This window comes from Spodoptera frugiperda, chromosome 26 (assembly GCF_023101765.2).
Source record: "Spodoptera frugiperda isolate SF20-4 chromosome 26, AGI-APGP_CSIRO_Sfru_2.0, whole genome shotgun sequence".
Taxonomy (NCBI): domain Eukaryota; kingdom Metazoa; phylum Arthropoda; class Insecta; order Lepidoptera; family Noctuidae; genus Spodoptera; species Spodoptera frugiperda.
Genome location: NC_064237.1, coordinates 5,535,338 through 5,557,792, shown reverse-complemented (window position 1 = coordinate 5,557,792; position 22,455 = coordinate 5,535,338). Strand labels below are relative to the sequence as shown.

The window sequence follows — 22,455 nt, the reverse complement described above, 5'->3', positions numbered from 1 at the left end:
GATTACTTTAAACTTAAAGCAAACTCGTACTAAGGGTTCAAACTTTTTATCAGAAAACATTTATGCTGGCAACAAATCGATAAAAAGAAGTGTTAAGAGAAATCATCTGTGCTGGCAAAATAATCGCTAAAAATAAGTGTTGCACCTTTATTGAAGAAGATTAAAAAAAATAAGTTTATTAACATAACTTACTTATTGATAACTAAATGTAAATAATTATATTATGTAAAGTTACATACTATGTAAAGTGGAGTCCAGCTCAGCATGCGTGAGTACAACGACTACATTAGACCCGGCCCCGCTGAAGACACTGGCGACGCATGCGCGGGGAGACAGCAGCACTAGTGGCTGCCCGCGCGCAGCCAGCGAACCTGATAGTGCGCATATACCCTTAGCCGCTGTGAAGTCTGCGCCTGTACGTAATAAGAAGTTTTAAGTTAGTTATTTTAAGGTTTATTTTTGAGTGAACGATTTTTGAAGACAACATTTCTGAGGAAGTGGAGTTGAGTTTATGTGTAACCAATTTTATTTATTTTTCTCTGCTTTTAGATTTATTTAACATTGATAGTAGAACTAGAAACTTTGAAGAGAGTTTAGATATACATATACTCAGAGTCATTTAATGGTTAGTTAACACTGTCTTTAGTAATTGTTTTCTATACAAAATCGTTACTAAGGAATAGTTTAAGTTATCATTAAATATCTCTGAGAGCGGTGGTTAAGATAGCTATTTAGCTTCTTTAGAACCTTCTGTACACTTACCTAACACATATCGGCAATCAATAACGACGGGCATGCTACACCCGCCCTGCTTCTTGGCGGCTCTCTCTACATACTGCCTGATGTACTCCACGCCAGGGAAGTACAGACTGTTGCCTACAGTTACTAAAACGTAACTGAAGCCTGATGCGTTCTGGAAAATAAAAGCTAAACGTCAGAAGACTGGTAGAAAAAATAACCTTATAGTTATTGCCATAAAGTTTATTTTTAAATGCAGTAATGTTGACGTTGATAGAATAAAAAAGTTAACATAACAATTTGAAAACTCTTTCATGTCAATACAGTGTCATCGTTGTGTTTTCAATCTATTGTCGTAGTTAGTTTACACTTAATATCTTTAAAGCTTTAAAGTTTGGTACTTTGAAAATCGAATGACCTTCTATTCAATAAGGAAACTTGCAACATTAGAAGAGTTAAAGACTGCAGTGTGCGCGGTGGGCAACTCGCTGCCGTGTAACGTGTAGAGAACTCTTTGTGTGAACCACCAATTGTTGTTCAGTTACTGGGTGTCATGTATATGTGAATTTGTATGTTTGTAAACGCACCCACGACACTAGAAAAAATATTTGTGTGGGGCGATAATTTTTTAAAGTACAGTATTTTTTTTACAGTACAGTAGATTTGTACGGTATCTTTTATCGATTATTAACTACAAGAAAACTACTAAAAAATTAATCACACAAGAACATCTTACCGTAACAATCTCAGCCTCAAGCTGCGGCCTGGCGCTGGGGTACAGCAGTAGTATGACGTTGACGGCGACGCCCGCCAGGATGCCGAGCTCCACGCCCACCGACAGACACAGCGCGAACGTCGCGAACGCAGGCAACAGGTCCGCGCGACGAGACCGCCACATCGGTTTCACAACCTGGAACATACAAATATATTTAAGTAAATATTTAGTTTATGATAAGTTGTGTGGGAGAGCCATGCTTCGGCACGAATGGGCCGGCCCGATCGGAGTGATACCACGGCCTCACCGAAAACAGACGTGAAACAACGATTGCTTTGTGTTTTGTTGTGTGAGCGAATTTACCGGAGGCCTAATTCTCCCCTTCCCAAGCTACCCAATACCTGATTCCCCAACAACCTTTAAATTCCTAACCTCCAAAAGGCCGGCAACGCACTTGTAACACTTCTGGTGTTTCAAATGTCCATGGGCGGCGGTGATTGCTTACCATCAGGTGATCGCTCGTTTATATAAAAAAAAACAATAAAATATCATAAAAAAAGATAATGATAGCCCAAAATAGTGCAATACTTTTTACAAACTATCGTTGTTCGCAGATATTGATAAGTATTGATAGGTATTGAAAGGAATAGTATGTTTCGAAGTTCGTGTAAGCATCAAAAGGTTTTCTCCTTTGTGATGATGAAGAGCGTTTGAGGTACAATGGTAAAAGAAGACATGATTAACTTATTGTATCGACCCTAAATAACTAAAGTGTATAATTAGTAAGGCTCATTGGAAATGGTTACATACCTCATATTCTATCATAAATATCACAGCACATATCACTACGGACGCCAGCGCCGCCTTCGGGATAAAGTAGAAGTACGGAGTGAGAAGACTGAGCGCCAGTAACACCAGTACACCTGGAAGTGAGCAAATAAAACGTCAATATACATACATACATACAAATAAATAAACACATCTCCAAGTCTCATCCCCATTAGGGTATGTAGAACTAAAATGACTATTATATGACAGCAAAAATAACTGAACAGATTTAATGACTCTGGAATGAAATATACATAAGCTAAATTTTAGCGTGAGAATGCGGGTAAAGACGCCGGCGGATCCTAGTACGAAATATTTACAAATATATTTTACTACAAGTCAATATTCCACGCAAAACGATTGTGTAGTAATTAAGATCATTTTATTATGCATCTCAATAGTTTAGAGAAGCACACACACTCACAACGTCACGCCTTTTATCCCCGAAGAAATCCCGTAAGAGAAGAAATCAAATATCACTAATATCACTAAATATACAGTTTCCCTGAATTCGACGTCTAAGTCAAAAGTCAAGTCCAAGTCAAAAGACTGGCACAGGATGTACTTTTCTGTGGATAACACGTAAGTCACTAATTTAAAAAGTGTAAGACTTAGTATTTTTTGATATTTTTCTGATAATTGTTGGAACTTTGCCTATTACCTGGTGCCATTTGGACGTCAACTTCAGGGATAAACAACAAATCTTATGAAAGTATGGAAAACATAGTAATAACTGTAAAATAACAACTGAAGACAAGCAAATGAAGTTACTCTTAATTTTAAAACTTCTCCAATGCATTTTAAATTTTATTACAGAGTTATAAGGTTGAAAGTTTAGGATACCTTGTTATGCTCCTGTACGTGTACAGAATATGCTATAGGAGTCGTTTGAAAGTGTTAGACATGACGTGACTTGAGTTAATCATGTTATTGTATTAAGATTAGCGGTTCTGTATCTAGTGAACATTGTTTTAAGATTTAAATTTTATAGGTCAGTAGGTTTTGAATGATGAAAAACATATGGTTGACATCTAAACATTAACCACATTTCTTTTTATTGCAACGCCATGCCTTTTATCCCCGTAGGAGTAAGCAGAAGTGTATATTACGGCACGTAATACCGCTATACATGTACACTCAATTTTCACCATGTGTTATAAGTTCCATGTATTGGGTGGTGGGCCTATTGCCATATAATGGACAAAATTCCAGACTTTGTGCTATCACTGAGATTTTTTCAAAAACACGAAAAGAACCGAGTAATCCTTTGCCCGACCCGGGAATCGAACCCGAGACCCTTTGTCCGGTATTTGCACTTTTGCGATCACTCCACCAAGTAGGCAGTCTACTTATTGAATAATATGTAAAGATATGTGTCTACGTAGGAACGTTAATAGACAATTAATAGAATAAATATATGTACTACATATACATTTCTTCTCAGAGTAGTCGGATAGGAAATGCCGGCCTCATCTAGCTATTTGAAATATTGACGTGTCAAAGTGTTATTTTATAATCTATTTACAGAAATAAATATGATTTATCATTTATGAATTAAATAATTTACCTGTATAAATGCTGCCGAACTGTGTGGCGACTCCGCTGGCATGGTTCACAGCACTTCTAGAGAACGACCCAGTGATCGGCATAGCACCAGCGAATGAACCGAAGATGTTTGCTAGCGACAGAGTTATCAGTTCTTGTGTCGCATCCACTGATTCGCCACTCGCTAAAACAATAAAAATACACTTATAATTATTGTGATAATTCTAAATTATATATAAACGTTGCCCCACACTAGCGTTGGTTTCCAAACATACAATTTTACATGCATATGACACCCAGATCCGGAAAATCAATTTCTGGAACACACAAAGAGTTGCTTCGTGCGGGAATTTAACCAGCTACACGTTGCACAGCAGCCAGTTGCATAGCCACCGCGCCAACCAAGTCAAATCGTAGTTACATAAATACGTTTAATAATTTATTTATTGTGAAACTATTCCAATGAATTTTGGTTTTGTAGTTAATTTTATTTTAATGTCAGTAGAATAACCGTGCTTAAGCTTCCGTATCATTCCGCATGCTTGATGCAACTTGTCATTTACTAAACCAAAAAAAGAAAAACTATTCGCACGTCATACTTGCACACAACTTGATATTTTTAATATATTTTGCATTACAAGTTGGTAAAGATTAACTTTAACACAACAGTTTAAACTTTTAAAAATGTCAAGGCTACACAATATGGTAATAAACCACAATCCCTTACCTACAAACTGCGCATGACTTTTAATATAATAGACCCCAGTTTATAGTAATGATAGTCAAACAATTAAACTTAATAATTAATAAAATTGTTTTATGGCTATTCATTGCAAATGGTGACTATTATTTATTATTGCTAATTCGAGGTCGATGTTAGGTTATTGTCATAAAACGACAATTAAAAGCAAACATAAAAACATTAAAAAAAAATCTTTATGTTTACCTAGCTCCATTCTATCAAGCCATTTCGTTTGACATCGCTAATGGAGATGTTTGTAGAAAGAAATACATTATAATTATTGTATACTGACCCATTTATGAGTAATCTTCAAATTAAGAGTGTGTACAAAAATTCTAATTTCTTTTGACTCAAACATACGGAGTAGGCTTAATAAAACCGTCTTTATATATAAAAATGAATTGATGTTCTTTAGTCTTCTTAAAACTCGAGATTGGCTAGACCGACGGGTCAGTTAGTTTAAATTAAAAATATTGTTCGCTTTTATATAATTTAGTGTGTTATTATTACAAAGACTCCATTTTTAAAATTTTTAGGTGCTAAAACTGCGTGTGACTTGTACCAAAACAAATAAAAATTAGTTATCATACAGTTCAAGCACCTACTGAAAATGTAATAAACAATTAATTACAAATACTATTAATTAAACTGTTGCACTTGACTGACTTCGCTAGTCGTGGTTAACGGGCCAATTGGTGAAATTCATGACGTCATAGCGTTAAAACAATGATACAATCTACCGACCAAACTAATATCCTTAGATTTCTGTCCCTTTATTAATAGTGATATGCAAATGTGAATTCTATTTTTTTTTAAATAAAGTAACAATTGCATTGCTCTACAGTTGGTTAGAAGTTTACCGACACGAGGATAATAAAAACGCTTGATGTTATGGTAATCTGCACTCTATAAACTACAGCACTAAAGTTTTAAATATATTTACAAACAGCCTCATTCGTAATTCTTTTTGTTATAAGTTCAACAACCGAATAGGAGGTTTCCAATTAGATTTTCGGCGGTTAATATTACGAGAATATGTATTGGAATTGTAGTCAGATTAATAAAATACCATTCAACGATACTTAATAAGCGGCGAAAATTGATTAGTTTTTGACTGCCGCCGGTAGAAAATTGTTAAAGGCAAGGCCCAAGCTAACTACCGGTATCTGGTAACTAACGACGCAGCGTTGAACATGTCAATATGACTCTACTTATATCTTTAGACTATAATTAACAAAAGTTAATACAAATGTATTAAAAACGTATTTAAATGTTACTTACCAAAAGCTTTAGCAATAGCAACATTGCCTAGCACAGCAATAACAGGCACTATGAATATCGAGGAGCCAAGGTCTGAGCACATCTCCATGAAGCCCACGTATCTGCCATTCACGGCTGTATGGAACGGAGGCCAACTCAGCGAGGGCAGGCCGTCTCTGTAAGAAGATAAATACAGTATTACTTTGATTTAATTATTTTTATTAAACACAGCGCCTAGATTGTTGGGAAGAAAGACAAAAGTGCTGGATACACTTTAATGGTGGAAATTAAGACCCGATATTATCTAATCTAAAATGTCGAATCGATCTAGATAGTAAGGGGTTTCTATATTAACTACATATTTAACATCCAATATATGTATGTAATGTAGATAAGTATGAATGTATGTGTGTGAAGTGGAATTTTGTAGTAGCTATCTTTAACTGATTGAGCTGAAATATTTTATACATGTTTAGTTTGCATGACCGTAAATGTTGACTTGTATAAAAGCTTGTTTTTTAAAAGAATATTTTTTTTTTTAGGAATAATGTCAACAAACTAGCAAACAGATCACTTGCTAGTAAACAATCAGACACTCGCAACACCAATGGAGTTACAAGTAGGTTGCCAACCTTTTGGCGAATGAAGTCGATTTTCGCTTTGAATTTTTCAGTAATTTTTTCCGACTGTTTAATTAGTACGTACATATAATATGTACTATCTATTTATTAAAACAGATTATACCTACGTAACGCAACCACACTTCTTCACATTTTTTTTCAAAACATTGTCATTCATTTCCATAAAAAAAAAACTCAAATATATCATGATCATAAACCAGTAGCAATTGATATTAGCATCAGTTGCCTCGTGAATTGAATATGTCGGTCAATTTGAAGGACATCTACCATTCAATAAGGAAATGTAATGTACCTACTTAATACTTATAATAGCAAACCTTTGTTATATCATGATTAATATTCGCGTGTTTGTTTTTGCGAATATACCTTGTGTACAAGCTACCTTTATTAATGTTGTTTTTAATCAAAACATAATGATGTTCAAATCCCCACGGAGTAAGTAGAGATAAAAGTACAAGGCAATTCCAATTTACTGGTGAAAAATTGGTAAACACTACAAAACTTCTAGTCCCTTATAAAAGGGGTAATCCGATCACCATAAATCGGAAAAAAATCCAGATACTATGTTATTATTGAATATTTACAAAAACTTGAATTGAACTTGAGACTTCTTACTTATTGCTTTTTCCGACAAGTCCAATGAATTAATGAACCAACCAACACGCTTATTCATAAAAAAACCTAATTTAAACAAGACAATAACACAAGGAAACAACAATAGGCTAGAAAAACTGAACGCTATATTTTATTAACTTTTTTTTAAATTAAATTGACAATCAAGGATACTTACTTGACAGTTCCAGTTAGTTTGAACGGTTGCGTGGAGTATTTCTCAAATAAAAACGCGGCCACGGAACATCCTACTACCACGATCGCGTTTCTTGATGTCGAGAGCAACCAAAGAGTTTTCTTCAAACCTTTTTGACTAGCTGGCAGCTTGAGGTCTTTCATTTTCTGAAATAAAAGTTAACATTAAACATATTTTATAGGAGTTAATATCATCTCCTTCCTGGAACCTTAAAATCTCATCAGCATCAAATAAGTCACAAGACGTGTACTATTAAATATAGGCCGCAACCAATGAAAATGTCCTATTAATTTAAAAAACACAAATAGATATATGATACCTAAATATTTTTCTAAAGTCATAATATTGTTTGAATTATTTATAATTTGAATAATTTTTCGGGAGTTCTTCGGCATTCATTTGGCCACTATTGACACATAACTACACTACTCTATACAAGAGTTATCTTGTAGAAATAAAAAGGTATGAATTGAAATACAATTGCATATAGGTAAATATCACATATGGTGAATGCAACGCTCACATACCTAACATAGAAAGATAAATTAGACTAATTTTGTAGTCTGTGTAGCACCTCGCCTTATAATTAGAGGTAATTAAAGTTATTCAAAAGAACAAGACATCTTCTTTTATTACTGCCGAAACCACCACGTTACTATTTAAATAAGAACGTGATGGAAAAGATAACTTTATTTGCAAAAGACATTACTTTAAACAATAAAACTTCAACGATCCACTTAAAATACATAGTATAACTCTTTACAATATATAGAGCACGTGTTTTAACAGAAGTTAATAATAAAAAAAGAACAACGAACAAGTGCAAACAACTGCAATATTCGCACGAAACTAAAACAAAAGACGTAAACATGATAAACCGTGAAAAGTTAACGAAAGTTGTTCCGAATTAGCATAATGAGCAACACACAACACTGTATTAAAGAATATTTAATACCTTCAAAGCACACACTTGTACAAGTAAAGTAACATGATGAAAGTCATTGCGAGGTCGCCATTTTTTAAACAAACACGTCTCATAGTGAATGAAATTCAATATCAGTCTATATCATGATCCCATTGTTCATATTGAACATCTTTGTACATTATTGTCTATACAATAATCACCCTTGTGTTCTGTTTATCTCGGAAAACGTGAACTTATAATGTCATGTAGACGAACATCACGTTTCCTGACGGATGGAACAACAAGCCCATGTTCTGACATCAAATTAAGTGGCATTGTAGTTCACAAAGGAATACGAACACAACATCGATTGCAAACAACAACAGATGTGTTGAACAAAAATGTACTATTTGTAATATCAGCACCAGATCAAATTGATAGCAAACATACGTTTCGAAACATATGGACACAGCGTTTATTGTGTGTACTTTTTAATTAATGAATTATTTATATGTTCCTGAAACTGTAGGTATTGGTATACTGTTTAAACTAGAGGTATCATGGTCACGTGCAATCACTTATTATTATTTAAAATACTTTTGTTTGTATACCTATTTAATAAGTTCACGTGGTGAGGAGGGAAACTGAAAATTATATTATGTACATATTTTAATTTTATCGCGTTATTAAATGTAATTATTATTTATATCTTTCATGATTATAAGAAAGCTGTTTATAGTTCTAGGTACCCACGCAATTGGATAGCATACATAACTTTTTTATTGGTTAGGTATCATATTCGTTGTTAGTCATCTAAAATACCTTTCTATGCAAGACCATGTTATATAGGGTGACTGAAAAATAAAACTATTGAGTAAACAAATAAGTTTCTTTGGGAAAGTTGTTTGTAATCATGAGTACAATCACGTGTTTAAATATCGTTCACTAATTACCAGTCACCCTATATAGAGGTTAAAGTGATACTTACACGCATGAGTAAAAGTAGCACTATACAGGATATTCCTAGAGTACTGTCTGCTAATCTTGCGTTCGGTATATTGGTTATAACCTGTAACAAATTGTATATTATACATACATAGGTATAGGTACAGTCGTCAGCAAGTCAAGCTACCCTTTCTGACAAAATTATTTATTAGATTTTCAACTTTATAACTGCGATATAAAGTCAAAAATCTAATGAAAATAATATGACAGAATGGATAGCTTGACTTGCAACTGTACATGCAAAACAGGCAAATATGACGTTTTCTGTTCGTGCAATATAATTTACTTTCAGGCCTGACTGCATTCAATTACACACGTTGCTTCGTCTTGAATAATACATTATGTACAACATGAACCTTAAACTGCCAAATATCTTCAATCAATTTGCGACTTTAATGCAAAGTCTACAAGGTTTCGAACTGATTGGAGTATGCAACCAAGTATAACTGAAAGACTTCTTTAGAGAAGGAATTGATATCTAATGTTAAGAATTAAGGTATTAAGATACGTCACGCCTTTTATCCCCGAAGGGGTAGGCAGAGGTGCACATTACGGCACGTAATGCCACTGTGCAATGTATACCCACTTTTCACCTTTTGTGTTATAAGTCCCTTGTAATAGGGGTGGGCCTATTGGCATCTATTAAAATAACATAAGTAAATACCTTTTTAACAGTGTCCAAGAATCCGCCAGATTTGAACTGTAGTCCCAGAAGGCCCTTCAGTTGTGAAACGGCGATAATCACAGATGTAGCTGATGTGAATCCAACCGTGACTGGCACTGATATGAAGTCTATTAGAACACCTGTACAGAAGTATAAACAAATAAATAACATTAATAAAAAAATATACATACATACATATCGTCACACTTGTCTCCCGTTGGGGTAGGCAGAAACAATGGAAAGCCAAATGACTCGATATCTACATTCATCAATCATATCAGCACATCAAACTATCCTAAATTAATAAAATATGCAATGCAACGTCACGCCTTTTGGACAAAAGCCGTCGGCAGTGGTATACATTGTGGCACTTAACGCCGCTTAAAAAAGTTATTTTTAAACTTCGAAGCAAAATCGTATAACACCCCTCATGTTCTGTATATCTATTTGTCTGTGTCACCATAGTTCCAAAATAAATAAACCTATTTGATTGCAGTTATTTAATCTTAGAATGTAACTCTAGCAACATTATACAGGATCAATATTTAGTTGCGCAAATCTCAGAAAATACTTTTTTAAGGGGCTAAAATCATCCAATAATTTCCATCCCTTAAGTTATGCGAGAGAGTGTCAGAAACTTACTGGCTTAAAACTACCCCTTCCTACTCCTGCTTTGAGCCGGGACCCAGGTAACCTGTTAAGTAGTCCGCAGCTCCATAGTCTGACTTGGTACTTGGGACTTTAATTATGTTCTATATTAAGTATCAAACTATTGTCTTATCAAAAGCTTTGAGTAGATATATTTAGATACATTACCATTGTCCGTCTAGCCAGTCAAGGCCAGTCACTATTTATTGTAGTAAATATAAAAACTCAGTACCTACATACATACTTATGTACATGATATGTGTAGTACGCACACGTAAATACAAATGTAAGACTTTTACAGAATATGTTTATTATTTTTTGCATAGCATACTAAAGGCTTCCGAATCCTATCACATGACTTTACTACATGTAAATATTATGTATTTAAACGAAACTAAAGTCAAACATCGATGTTACAAGAGATTACATTTAAAATGATTATAACGAGTTACATGATTATAAAGACTAATCCAAATTATTATTAAAACTATTTTTCTAGAAGAGCAGAATACTTTACAATTAACCGAAGCGATTACACACAAAACACAAGATTTGGACAGCCATACTTGCGCTTTCTTAACCAACGAGAAAAATAAACAAATAATAATTCCAAAAATGACTTTAAACCGGTAACAAAACTAATTGGGCCAAATTAAGTTTCAAGTATCCTCAATATCAATTTCAACCAATAAACAAGTAATCATAAAACATAATACCTATGAATCCTTCACCTCGACATAATTAAATAAATATCAAAGAACAAATGAAGCCAATTCCACAGAACTGAAAGACAATTCGAGGAAGGTTTCTAGTTGGGAAGAGGAGATCAAATTAAGCGAGAGGGAGTGAATAATGAAACAGAACCCATACCCGCTCCTGAATTGAAATTGGATAATGATACTGAGATAAGCACACAAACTAAAGTATACACTAGTTATGAACTAGCTCATGATAATTGAGGGCGCATTGTAAATGTAACTATTATGTATGCCTTTGTGGATAGAGGTGGCGAACTTCAATTTGGAGATAACAAAGGGAAAATTATTATTGAGTCGGCTTGTATAAACCCGCTACTCATAGCGATAAATAACACATTGACAATACACTATTTTCAGGACAAAAGAAATAACTTTTATCTTTATGTTGTCCTAAATAAGGATCGATTTTGGATGTCGGGTTCAAGTATAAAGGTAAATTGATCATTAAATTAATACAATTATTCAACTATAAATGTTTACTCTCACTTGTATTGCGCGTCGGCCTTGCTCAGTACAGGATATAATTAAATACACAGCAGAACATTATGCCAAGTTAGTATCGTGTCTTCGACGGGCACAATGCACTTTTGTTTGCAAATACGTCAAATACTAGAAAAGGAGTTGAAAACATGTCGATGTGTTTTCATTCTGAAATGCTTTTAAGAACTGTTTTAACGTGGGAAAATGTTGAAGGCCAGTAGTTCTTTGCTTTCTCAAAACTCGTCGAGTAACGATTGCAGTAGTGTCTGCACTTCTTCTAGTCAGTGCTGAGAGGTTCATTTAATTGAATGTCAATGAAGATCACAACAATTCACGAGAGAAAATCCCTACACGTCCATTAAAAATATCAAACATAATATCGGATGTGATTGACATTACACAACCATTTTTGAGCTTATTAATTACATACTAAAACTGTTTGCAATAGATTAAGTCTAGAGCCAATCTGAACATGATTAGAGAATATACTAATTAATTAATGTGAAGCAGCAACACGTGCCATACTGGCTCATTACATTACAAATTAAAGTATAATTGAGGAAGTAGGGGTTAAATTATCTTACTAATATTATAAATGCGAAAGTTAGTGGGTTTATATGTTTTGGCACTCAATCACGTCAAAACGGCTGAAGCGATCGGAATGAAATTTGGAATAGGGGTAGATTATGGTCTGAAATAACACATAGGTTAGTTTTTATCCCACGGAAACGCGGGCGAAGTCGCTGGCATAAGCTAGTTTAGAATAAGGAAGACTCCACTTACCTAAATGTAATAAGCCCATTCCGAGTTGTACCACGCCAGACAAAAAGCAGAGTAATACGGCATAGTCAGGGTTTCTTCCCTGTATTTGTTGATAAGTCATGAGGGCCAGCAACGCTGTCGGTCCCAAAGTAATGTCCTTGCAAGACCCAAACACTATGTAGACGAAACATCCCATAAACGATGAGTAGAGACCGTCCTGAAAAATTTACGACTGTGAATACGTACTTCAGTTATCGTCAGGGGACAAGTGTAAAGTACTACACAAGTCTGCAATATTTCTACATAGTTAGAATACTACACATACATTACTTGCGAAAAAGTTAACGTCAAAGATTCTGTAAATACATTTATCTCTGTTACCACAAACTACGTAAACACATTATGAATACATAAAGCATTTACCAAATCAATCTTATTCGAAAGTTCTGAACTAAATATAACCATTACATAAACTTGATACTTTCAACACGTGTTCGATATTTTATATTAAGACCTGTAGACCGAAGGTTTTTGGTAATCGACCTTATGTCTCCAAATATCCGGTCATTGCTCCGCTAAAAATGCAATCAGATCCTCGTATTTGGAACAGATCGACTTTTACCTGCGGCACCCTGTCGATATTAAAACGTTATTCAGATTCCTGGGATAAAAATATTCGGAAGACTTGTACCATATAGGAGATATGATAACAGAACTCCGTACGCTGCCCGAGATTAAATATTTCATGGAGTATGCGGCCAACGGGTCCGAAGGTCAAAAATGTACCTGCCTCAATATTTATCTTGGTACGGTATGGTGAGCATCTCAATTTACCTGTGGACTAAGTCCAGCCAGTGTCGCATACGCCAGAGCCTGTGGTATCACCGTAAGGCCCACTGTGATGCCCGCAATTAAATCTGCCAGAGCCTTCTCCGAGTTGTATTCTGGAAGCCATTTTGTAATTGGAAGTCGTTTGTGTAACAGACGTTTGTATCGAGCCTGTCTCTTGGATCGAAGTTTGGACGGCGATGACATTTTTCTGCTGTGGACCACCTGATGACAAAAAGAAAAGCAATTAAGTACTGTTACTGATCTTCATGACCGACACAATTTATCGACATGTTCTACAAGATAAAGGGAAACACGAAGCTAATAGCTGATTCATAGATGACAAGGTCGAAACAATTAATGAGTTAAAAGTAGAGGCCGGTCAATGACTGACCCTTCCTATCTAAATAGAATGTTACACTTTTGTAACGGCAACGCCTAAAATAAAGAATGTGACACACATTTTTGCAAGTCACGCTTGTGAATCAAGTGGGTACGTGAAAGATTTGAGCAAAGTTTGTTCAAACAATTTAAAATGTAGATTGATATTAAAATATTAAACTTGTTTAATAAAGACGCAGAAGTGTATTGTACTAACTGTAACTTATTTTTAATAGCAATTTACTTATAACAGTTTCTTTTTTACCTGGTAAATGATCAAAGTTTTTGAAAGCACACCAAAATGTATTTACTGTAGATGTATTATACAAAAGTTTATTAAACATTTTCTATGTATTTGCAAGGTAGCTCCAGCGAAACATGGTAGAACAATAAAATGAGAGACAAACTTTACTACATTGTCTATCCACTATACTTCGCAAGCGACTCAGTATTTACGGAGAACTGAAACAGGGAACATTTGAAAAATAAGGATTGAAGTTAATTCACTCAGACACGAATGTTCTAGGGTACAAAAGCAAAAATAGTTGAAAGTTACTTGTGCCGTCCATTCCACGTTTTATTTTATGCTGTCAAGCTAGACTTTAGTCAATATGGAGCCAGTAAGGCGGCGGTTACAGCGTCCTTCAATCTATAAAGCACTCCTGCAGGGAATATTGGGGTAGTTGATTTAATTTAAGACCCTTTGTGTCGCACACTTCCAATTCCCTAATAAAGGCTGGCCACTAAACATGGCCGCCGAAAAACAAAGGACCGAATGTAGGTCCTCCGTATGGAAAGGCCACAATAATCGATGCTCCGTTATTATTGTTGAAATAATAAATACGCGTATTGTGTTGAGAGATCACTGGGCCCACTATTATGCTTTGTTAGAGAAAATGAAAGGGTAGGTTCTGTGGCTGAGAAACATGTACAAACTTTCCGTCTTTTCATAGGAAGTCATTATCTAAATAAAGACCGAAAAATTACGTGACGCTATGTGCGTGGTTCAGAAAAGTCTGTCAGCACTGGAAATTGAAACCAACAATGGAGGGATATAAACCTCGACAAAATAGTGTGGCGGCCGACATTTTACTACAAAAGAGTAAGGAAGGGAAGGGAACAAATCTATTACTGTCAATTTACCTCTTGAGTGGTAGGTGCTGGGGGAAAATTTGCTATTAGTGTGTAGTGCGTTCGGACACAAGGCGAAGGCCGTGTTCCCCGATAATATTGAGGTCGGCTGTGTTAATTTGCGATGGTATGTTACATCGGTTGCCAATAAACCTCCAGTGAACAATGTCGTTGGTACGCTTTGTTCCAAGCAAGGTAAGTCTAACCAATTATTCGGCCAGATTGGATTGAGGATTTCCATTAACCCTTGTGTTAGTTGTACATCTTTGAGAATGTGGTTTTATGTTGGCAATGATCGAAAAGTTATCTTCGTAATGTACTGTTTAGTGTTTACGTAATAGGCAATTTTCGAAGCTACAGGATGTTGGATAATGTAATGATACATTAACGAGCATTATAAACATGTAATCACTTTAATGACAACGTCAATGTCAAGACATAGAGTCTACAATACTATAGGAACATTTCGTAATTAAAATATGTCAAGAACGTAGTATTGCAAATTCACTAAAATAAATGTAGGTGTGTATTTGGTATCTCTATGTTTATGATCATTATTAGCGATTCATTTGATCGGTCAACCTTGAATTACGACTTCCTTATGATATCTATCTCAATATTAATGTTACGGTGAATTAACTATTTCGTTCTATTTATAAGAAGATTTCAATTTGCGATACGTTTTTATGAAAGTTAATATTTGTGCAACTGTGACCTCGGGAGCTGACTTTAATGGCGTGAAATTCATATGATAAATAATTGAATTCGCGCACAAATGCGAGATGCGTGTAAAATTAATGGTTGAAAATTCTCATCATAGAATTGCATTCGTTTAAATACCTACAGGACGATCGTTTTGCTAGCATTGAGCGCATTGTAATGTATTCTTTTACTAAGTTGTCAAGTAAATAACATTGTAATTGAATCCATATTACCCAATACATTCAAATTATGCGCAGTAGCTACACGTGTTGTTACAAAAATGCGTGTTTTGTTTACATAAGCAATTAATACTGTTTCAAATATTATAATAAATACATATGTACTAGTGACGATCGATAATAAAGATATTGACCATGAACTGATAGCGGGCAAATAACAGTATTCGTACATTATCAAAACTTGTTTATTAAAATGAGTCATTCAATATTTACGGATAGATTTTGCAAGTGATAAAAATATCTTGTTCGTTTTTAATAAACTTTTGTAATATAGATGGGGTATTATCGATGCTCTAGTGAGCACGGGGACGATCATAGAGTCGGGTAACTTTATTGGATTTTAAGAAATATTCAGTAGAAACACGGGGAAGGGAAATGGTGTGGTGTATAAGCTTATACTCAAAATACTCGTATTTTTATGTCCACCACATAAGGACTAATATTGAATAGTTCTAGATTGAACTGATACAAAAATATACATAGGTCTGTAAAATACCCAAGAAATGTAAAATTAGATTAGATTAGAGATACAATTGATGATATTTAATATCATCATTAAATCGCGAAACACATCGCATAAAAATGAGCGAGGAATGTGGTGTTATCAACCTACTAGAATTGGGTCATGTGATTACGTTAGAAACGTTTCTAACGGTGCTTTAGGAAACAGTATACCAATACTGTTTTATTGGGGGAGATGACTTTTTATGGACACACAAATATTTTTGACTTTACACTTAGTTACTTCAGTATCATTGGCGGGTGTGCGGATAGAAAGATCCAACATTTGTGTCGATAAACCAAATTCTGTTGACTACAGAATAACTAAAACCCAGCTAGAACGTAGTGTAAGAGATAAGACACGTAATATTCTTATCAGCAACACATATACGGAGAGAATGGGAGCCTCAAAGGAGATAGCTCAGTACTAGGGTCTCTAACGACGGCATACGAGCATCGAAATCAACTATCGCACTAAACGCCTATCAGGGATCCAACAATAATTCCCTTTCCCAAGACGGTTATCAATCATTTTGGTAGATGTTAGCCACGTAATTCCTCGATCAATCCGTCGACCCGTGTGCCGAATGTAGGGCTGTCTCGGACTGTTTTGACCTTTCAGGCTGCGTTGGCCATATCTACAGTCTACGGAATTAAGCTTCCATTCACCAAGGTCTTAGTGTCCGTTTTCTCTAGAATTTTTAAAGTTATGACATTTAAATGTGCATTTTGGTGAACAGATGTGAGGATTTAGGTATTTGCGTGCACCTACGCTATCAATTAATCTCGAAATGAAGGCGTGCCTAAACATTTCCTTTTGCGTATATAATGACAGTGCACCATGACTTTTAAATTTAAATTTTATCTATATTTATTAAGTAATCCAATAAGGACAAATATAAAGGGTGTCCCAAAATTAACGCAAGATTTGAATTAAATAGAAAACGCCGTTTTTAGTCTTTTGATAGTTATATTTTTATTGACTCGTAAAGTACATAGGATAGGGTTATATATGGAATAGCACATCGGACAAATGGCCTCCATGGCTTTGTTGAAATTTGCCATGACCATTCTGCATAAATGTGGCTGAATTTCGTTGATGCAGCGTTGAATCTCCTCCTTTAATGCACAGGTGGTTGTGGGCTTGTTGACATACTTGTGATATCAAATAACCCCATAAAAGAAGTCTAATGGTGTTAAATCACACGATCTAAGAGGCCAATTTTGATCACCGAAACGAGAGAGTACACGACCTGGAAATGTCTTTAAAATATTCTTTAATAATGAAGACACGTTGTTCTATCGTGTAACGCTCCATTTTTAATAACCCTATACTGGTAGCTGTCTAATTGCTTTTTTTTCAGGGTTGCCAACACTTCACTGCACAAATGGGGGCAAATTCAAATCTTGCGTTAATTTTGGGACACCCGTTATTTGTATTCTTTGACTTTTATCTGACCTACTGTAGAAAGATAAAATTCAGTACATTCAGGGTCATTACCGCGATTAGTCTCCAAAAGAGGTGTGTAAAAAGTGATCGAGCTTATACGTACTTTAGGTTATACATATTCTGAGTTTCCTAAAGCAACCCTATCGGTGTACGGCGCGATCCGTCACACGCGACACGACGTGACGAATGTGAAGTGGTAAGAGCTCGCAGAAACGATAATCTAATGAAAATTCCTATGGGAAGTACACATGATACCAGTTTCCATGTACTCTAATATTACATTCCTCAGAGTCAGCTGCGCGAATGTCGTATGTGAACGTTCCATCATGTTAGCAATAAGTATTCCACATACTGTGATAATTTTAAGATAATACCAGTCTAGGGTTACTTGTAAAATGTTGTGGGAATATAAGAGGAAATATATGAACACGTGTTGTTTATATTTGGTGCAGTTTCCTCGGGTTTGCTGGAAGAAAAGGTTCCCCGTGGAATAAGATCGGGTTGCAACTTATGCACTTGAATTTTTTATGTAAGCTTTATGGATATAGATGGTTTTCCGTCCGCTCTGTTACAGTTGGAAAGATTTCTAATTTAGTATGTAAAATTGAAAATCTTTGTGCTCACAGAAAACTTCTGTTGTCGATATTGTTTGGCTAAGAAGACTGTTTATTATTAAATAATTTTATGTGATTTTAGATCTAGCTAAAGTTTAAAAAGTTTATTTGAAATCAAGACTGAAGTATTTTCTCAATTTAAGTAAATACTCTTTTTATATAAACTGATCGTGTTGCCAGATGAACATACCTAACTGTAAATAAAAAACATGTTTCTTTCATATACTTATAGGTACTTTTGATGGTAACTGTAGTTAACCAGTATTATGTAATCACAAAATCATTATATAATACAAACGGTCAGCGTCATGAATTACACGTCGTTAGTCAATTCAAATGACATTATGACATACTTCGACAGAAGATCATTTAATACGAGTATAAGCTACGAGTATTAAGTAAACACATTAAAACAATGATGATTCTGCCAACGGTATATAACACTAATTTATGTTAAGATTGAGGTGAAAAGTCCTATTTAATAAGGTTGTCAATCAATTGATTGTCGACGACTAAATCGATAATTGCTACAGATCGTACGAGTCTAAGAAGTACTACTGTTAAATTAAGTATAACACGAGAAAATTAAAATATTCATCAAATATTCTATAATACAGTGTTTTATAAATTAAGACTTCTTACAGACAGAGAGAGAAGATAGAATCTAGAGGTACTGAATACTAGAACCTCTAAAAATTCATCCAACAATTTACATAGTTTACACGAATATCAATAAATATTAATTAACAACATATGAGTCACGACCCCTCAAAGATTAAGTATCAAATATTTTTATATTGCATAATAAATAATCAATTGCGTGCATGGGGCATCGATTCGATACAGCATTTTGTACTTTGTACCCTTGAACTAAAACTAACCTTGGGCAAATTGATTTGATACCAATAAAAACGGTTAATATCAATATTTGAGATAAGACTGACTTGACAAATGGCATGATTTGAGGCAATGTTTCATAGTAATTGTAATTATTGAATAAAATATGTCGATTTGCGATGATACGGAGATTTTCAGTCCTTACACATTTTGTATTTAAAGGACATGACTTTATAAGGAAAATCGTCTTATTTTGTTTGCACTTTATCATCGATAACTGTTTTTTTTTGAGAGGGGGAAAATCATCGAATCACTTCCACCGCCGGAGTGAAGCGAGAGGGAGTGTCAGATTCTTACTGACTAATAACCACCCCGTTCCTACTCCTGCGCTTTGAGCCGTAGCCCGATAGTCCGCCACTCGAATCATCGATAGCCGTAAAATCTTATAATGCGTTAATCTATGCAAATAATTTTTGTTGTATGTAAACTAATTATTGCAATTTGTAACACCGTAGATTAGAGTTTATCCATCAAACTTAATGAATGGATTACCAAAATAGTTACGAGTTGAATGACCTCTTTCAAATACTGAAACAGGTATTTTACAAAAGAGACTGCACTACTAAACTGAGCAATAACATGGATTGCTGTACTTCTAATTAAACTTTCTCGTTGCATTTATCCAACTCTGCGTAGAGACAGAGCAATTCACGTGAATACTCTTGAGAATTTGTATCAAACTATTACATACATGAACACAAAAACTCACGCCGTTTTCCTTACGTGATACTTATGTAGCAAATATTTATTGCCCCATGGAGTGAGATTCATCAAATTTCATATAGGATAAGGTAAAAACTACTAACCTAACATAGGTGCCATTCACTACGACCCTTTTTTTGAGGTGGTAAAATCATCCAATGACTTCTCCCACCTTGGATGAGGCGAAAGGGAATGTCAGACTCTTACTGACTAAAAACCACCCCGTTCCTTTTCCTGCTTTGAGTCGGAGCCCCGGTAACCTGTTACGTTGTCCGCAGCTCCGGATTGGGCATGAGCCCTACTGGGCCACTACGACCCTGACATAGGTATAGCTTTATCTTCTTTTTTAATTTTGTCATAAGCATATCGTAAGGATTATATCTAATAAACAAACTATTAGATATACCCATATCTTGCAGATAACAGTTGAATTGTATTATATTACGTCAATACTCAGTAATCATATTAAAACAATCAGTTCCTGGTGTTGGTAGTCAGTGGCGTCGTAGTGAATGACGCTGTTTTGACTATCAGATATGGGACAATACCTCCAGTTACCACGTTTACACACATCAATGATAAATGATATTTATTTCTGTAAATAGGTTATAAAATAACACTTTTACATGTCAATATTTCAAATAGCTAGATGAGGCCGGCATTTCCTATCCGACTACTCTGAGAAGAAATGCCGAAACAAAATCAGAGGTCATAGTCTCTTTTAAAGTCCAGACAATGAAATAGAGGATAATGTGAGAGAACCGTGCAAGTTGATTCTGTAGTGGTCCTTAGAGGAAAGAACCACAACAGTTTGAGCGGACCTGTTATCATCATCAGACATCAATAACTTATCTACCTATTTTCATAAAAAAAATATAATTGATGTCTACTAGTGTTTGTACATGCCTAACGATATTTATACATATGTTTTGTGACAAGGAAATGGGTAGAAATTATTAAGGGCAATGAACTCGTCGTAGTAGGTACCTAGTATTTCAGTACAATGACTGAAGTCAAAAAATATTGATTAATTTTCTTTTATTGTATGACACGCTTGCGGTGTAGCTATGGGTATTGTTATGCTGGATTTTAATAGTTTTTATATTAAAACTAGCGGACCCGACAGACGTTGTCCTGTCTACACGTCTTTAATTTGAAAATTTTAAACTTTTTTTAATACTCGTAAGCTAAAACATTCTGGACCATTTTGATGAAAATTATTATTCAAATGTTATGACAATATCTAACGTCATTAATATTTGACACTGCGATGGTAGCGCCGTCTGTCCGATCCAATGTAAAACATTCCAAAATCAACAACTACCTACTAATAAATTAAAAATTATTTAAAAAAACATTTTCCAGCGGACAAAATTGTGAATCTAAACCATTCTCAGATCCCCTTGAACACACACAAAAAATTTCATCATAATCGGTCCAGTCGTTTAAAAGGAGTTCAGTGACATACACACTTACAGAAGAATTATATATATAAAGATTGTCAAAAAAATTGGGTTATCGGTACCACCAACGGTTACGTGCGGTCGCACTGACAACTGATAACTATACCTACGTAGGAACTTAATGTAAAACGTATTGTTTATATGAGAAATACTGAAAAATAATTGCTAAAGACCCAAGCTAATTTTCGAGAAAACAATACGACTTATTATAACTTATAATAAGTCGTATTGTTTTAACCTACTTAGGTTACTTACCTACAAATCTTTTTACGTAATTATTAATTTACGTCACATAACATAATTTAACAATGAATTAATTTGTTATATTTTATTTAAAATTAAACATGAAGTACAAGAAACAATGCTTATTATGATCGTAGGATCTCACATTTTACACAAGCTAAGTCACTAAGTAGGTGTAAAAAAACTATTTCAAGGATATTCAATAGAGATATCATGTTAAACCCTAATACATACTTAATTATGTAGGTATTAAGACTGTTTATGATAACACCGACATATTCCACTACAAACTAGGCAATCTATCAAAATGTACCAAAGAAAGTGTTTGATGAAAAACACAGTAAATAAAAGAGAATTTTGTCAAAAAAGCAAAACTTTCTAACAGGCTCATTACGCAGAGGTCACATGTTTAAACGACTGAGATAAATACGGAGCGGGTGTTATAAAAAGAAGTAATATTTTTACACCAACAAATTGCCTGAAATGCGAGTCCGTCGATTACGAGACATCGATTTGTTTCGCGTCCCGTCGCAAGCGCGGCACGTTCCCCTCATTAATACGAAGCGAACAGTTTTTCCAACGTCTACAAAGACCCATAGCTAGGAAAAGCGACCTATAGTTTGATTGCAAGACAATATCAAATGCTTATCAAATAAATGTAAGTAAAGTCTGAAAATAAAACCTTTTAAGTAGATTACTAACATGAACTAAGTACAAAAACACTTTTATTTCAAGAACATTGGTAAACTTTTCAGGTATAAAATCTTATAAAAGTTATATTTTAAGAGCATAGAACATTAACTTAT

At 34.7% G+C, this 22,455-nt stretch overlaps 1 protein-coding gene across 3 annotated transcripts in view; it reads right to left on the bottom strand.

The window, feature by feature from the left end:
* Positions 1 to 22,455, bottom strand: part of LOC118281871 (sodium-independent sulfate anion transporter-like) — a 38,973-nt gene that overhangs the window by 3,451 nt on the left and 13,067 nt on the right. For all 3 annotated transcript variants that reach the window (XM_050705056.1, XM_050705054.1, XM_050705055.1), the window contains exons 2-12: positions 13,333 to 13,551; positions 12,520 to 12,715; positions 9,851 to 9,990; positions 9,170 to 9,250; positions 7,260 to 7,423; positions 5,850 to 6,004; positions 3,849 to 4,010; positions 2,264 to 2,376; positions 1,475 to 1,648; positions 763 to 913; positions 240 to 413 (exon numbers count right to left, since the gene is read on the bottom strand). In XM_050705056.1, the coding sequence (XP_050561013.1) occupies positions 240 to 413; positions 763 to 913; positions 1,475 to 1,648; positions 2,264 to 2,376; positions 3,849 to 4,010; positions 5,850 to 6,004; positions 7,260 to 7,423; positions 9,170 to 9,250; positions 9,851 to 9,990; positions 12,520 to 12,715; positions 13,333 to 13,533 (1,711 nt within the window). In that variant the 5' untranslated portion in view covers positions 13,534 to 13,551. The remainder of the gene's footprint in view (positions 1 to 239; positions 414 to 762; positions 914 to 1,474; positions 1,649 to 2,263; positions 2,377 to 3,848; positions 4,011 to 5,849; positions 6,005 to 7,259; positions 7,424 to 9,169; positions 9,251 to 9,850; positions 9,991 to 12,519; positions 12,716 to 13,332; positions 13,552 to 22,455) is intronic.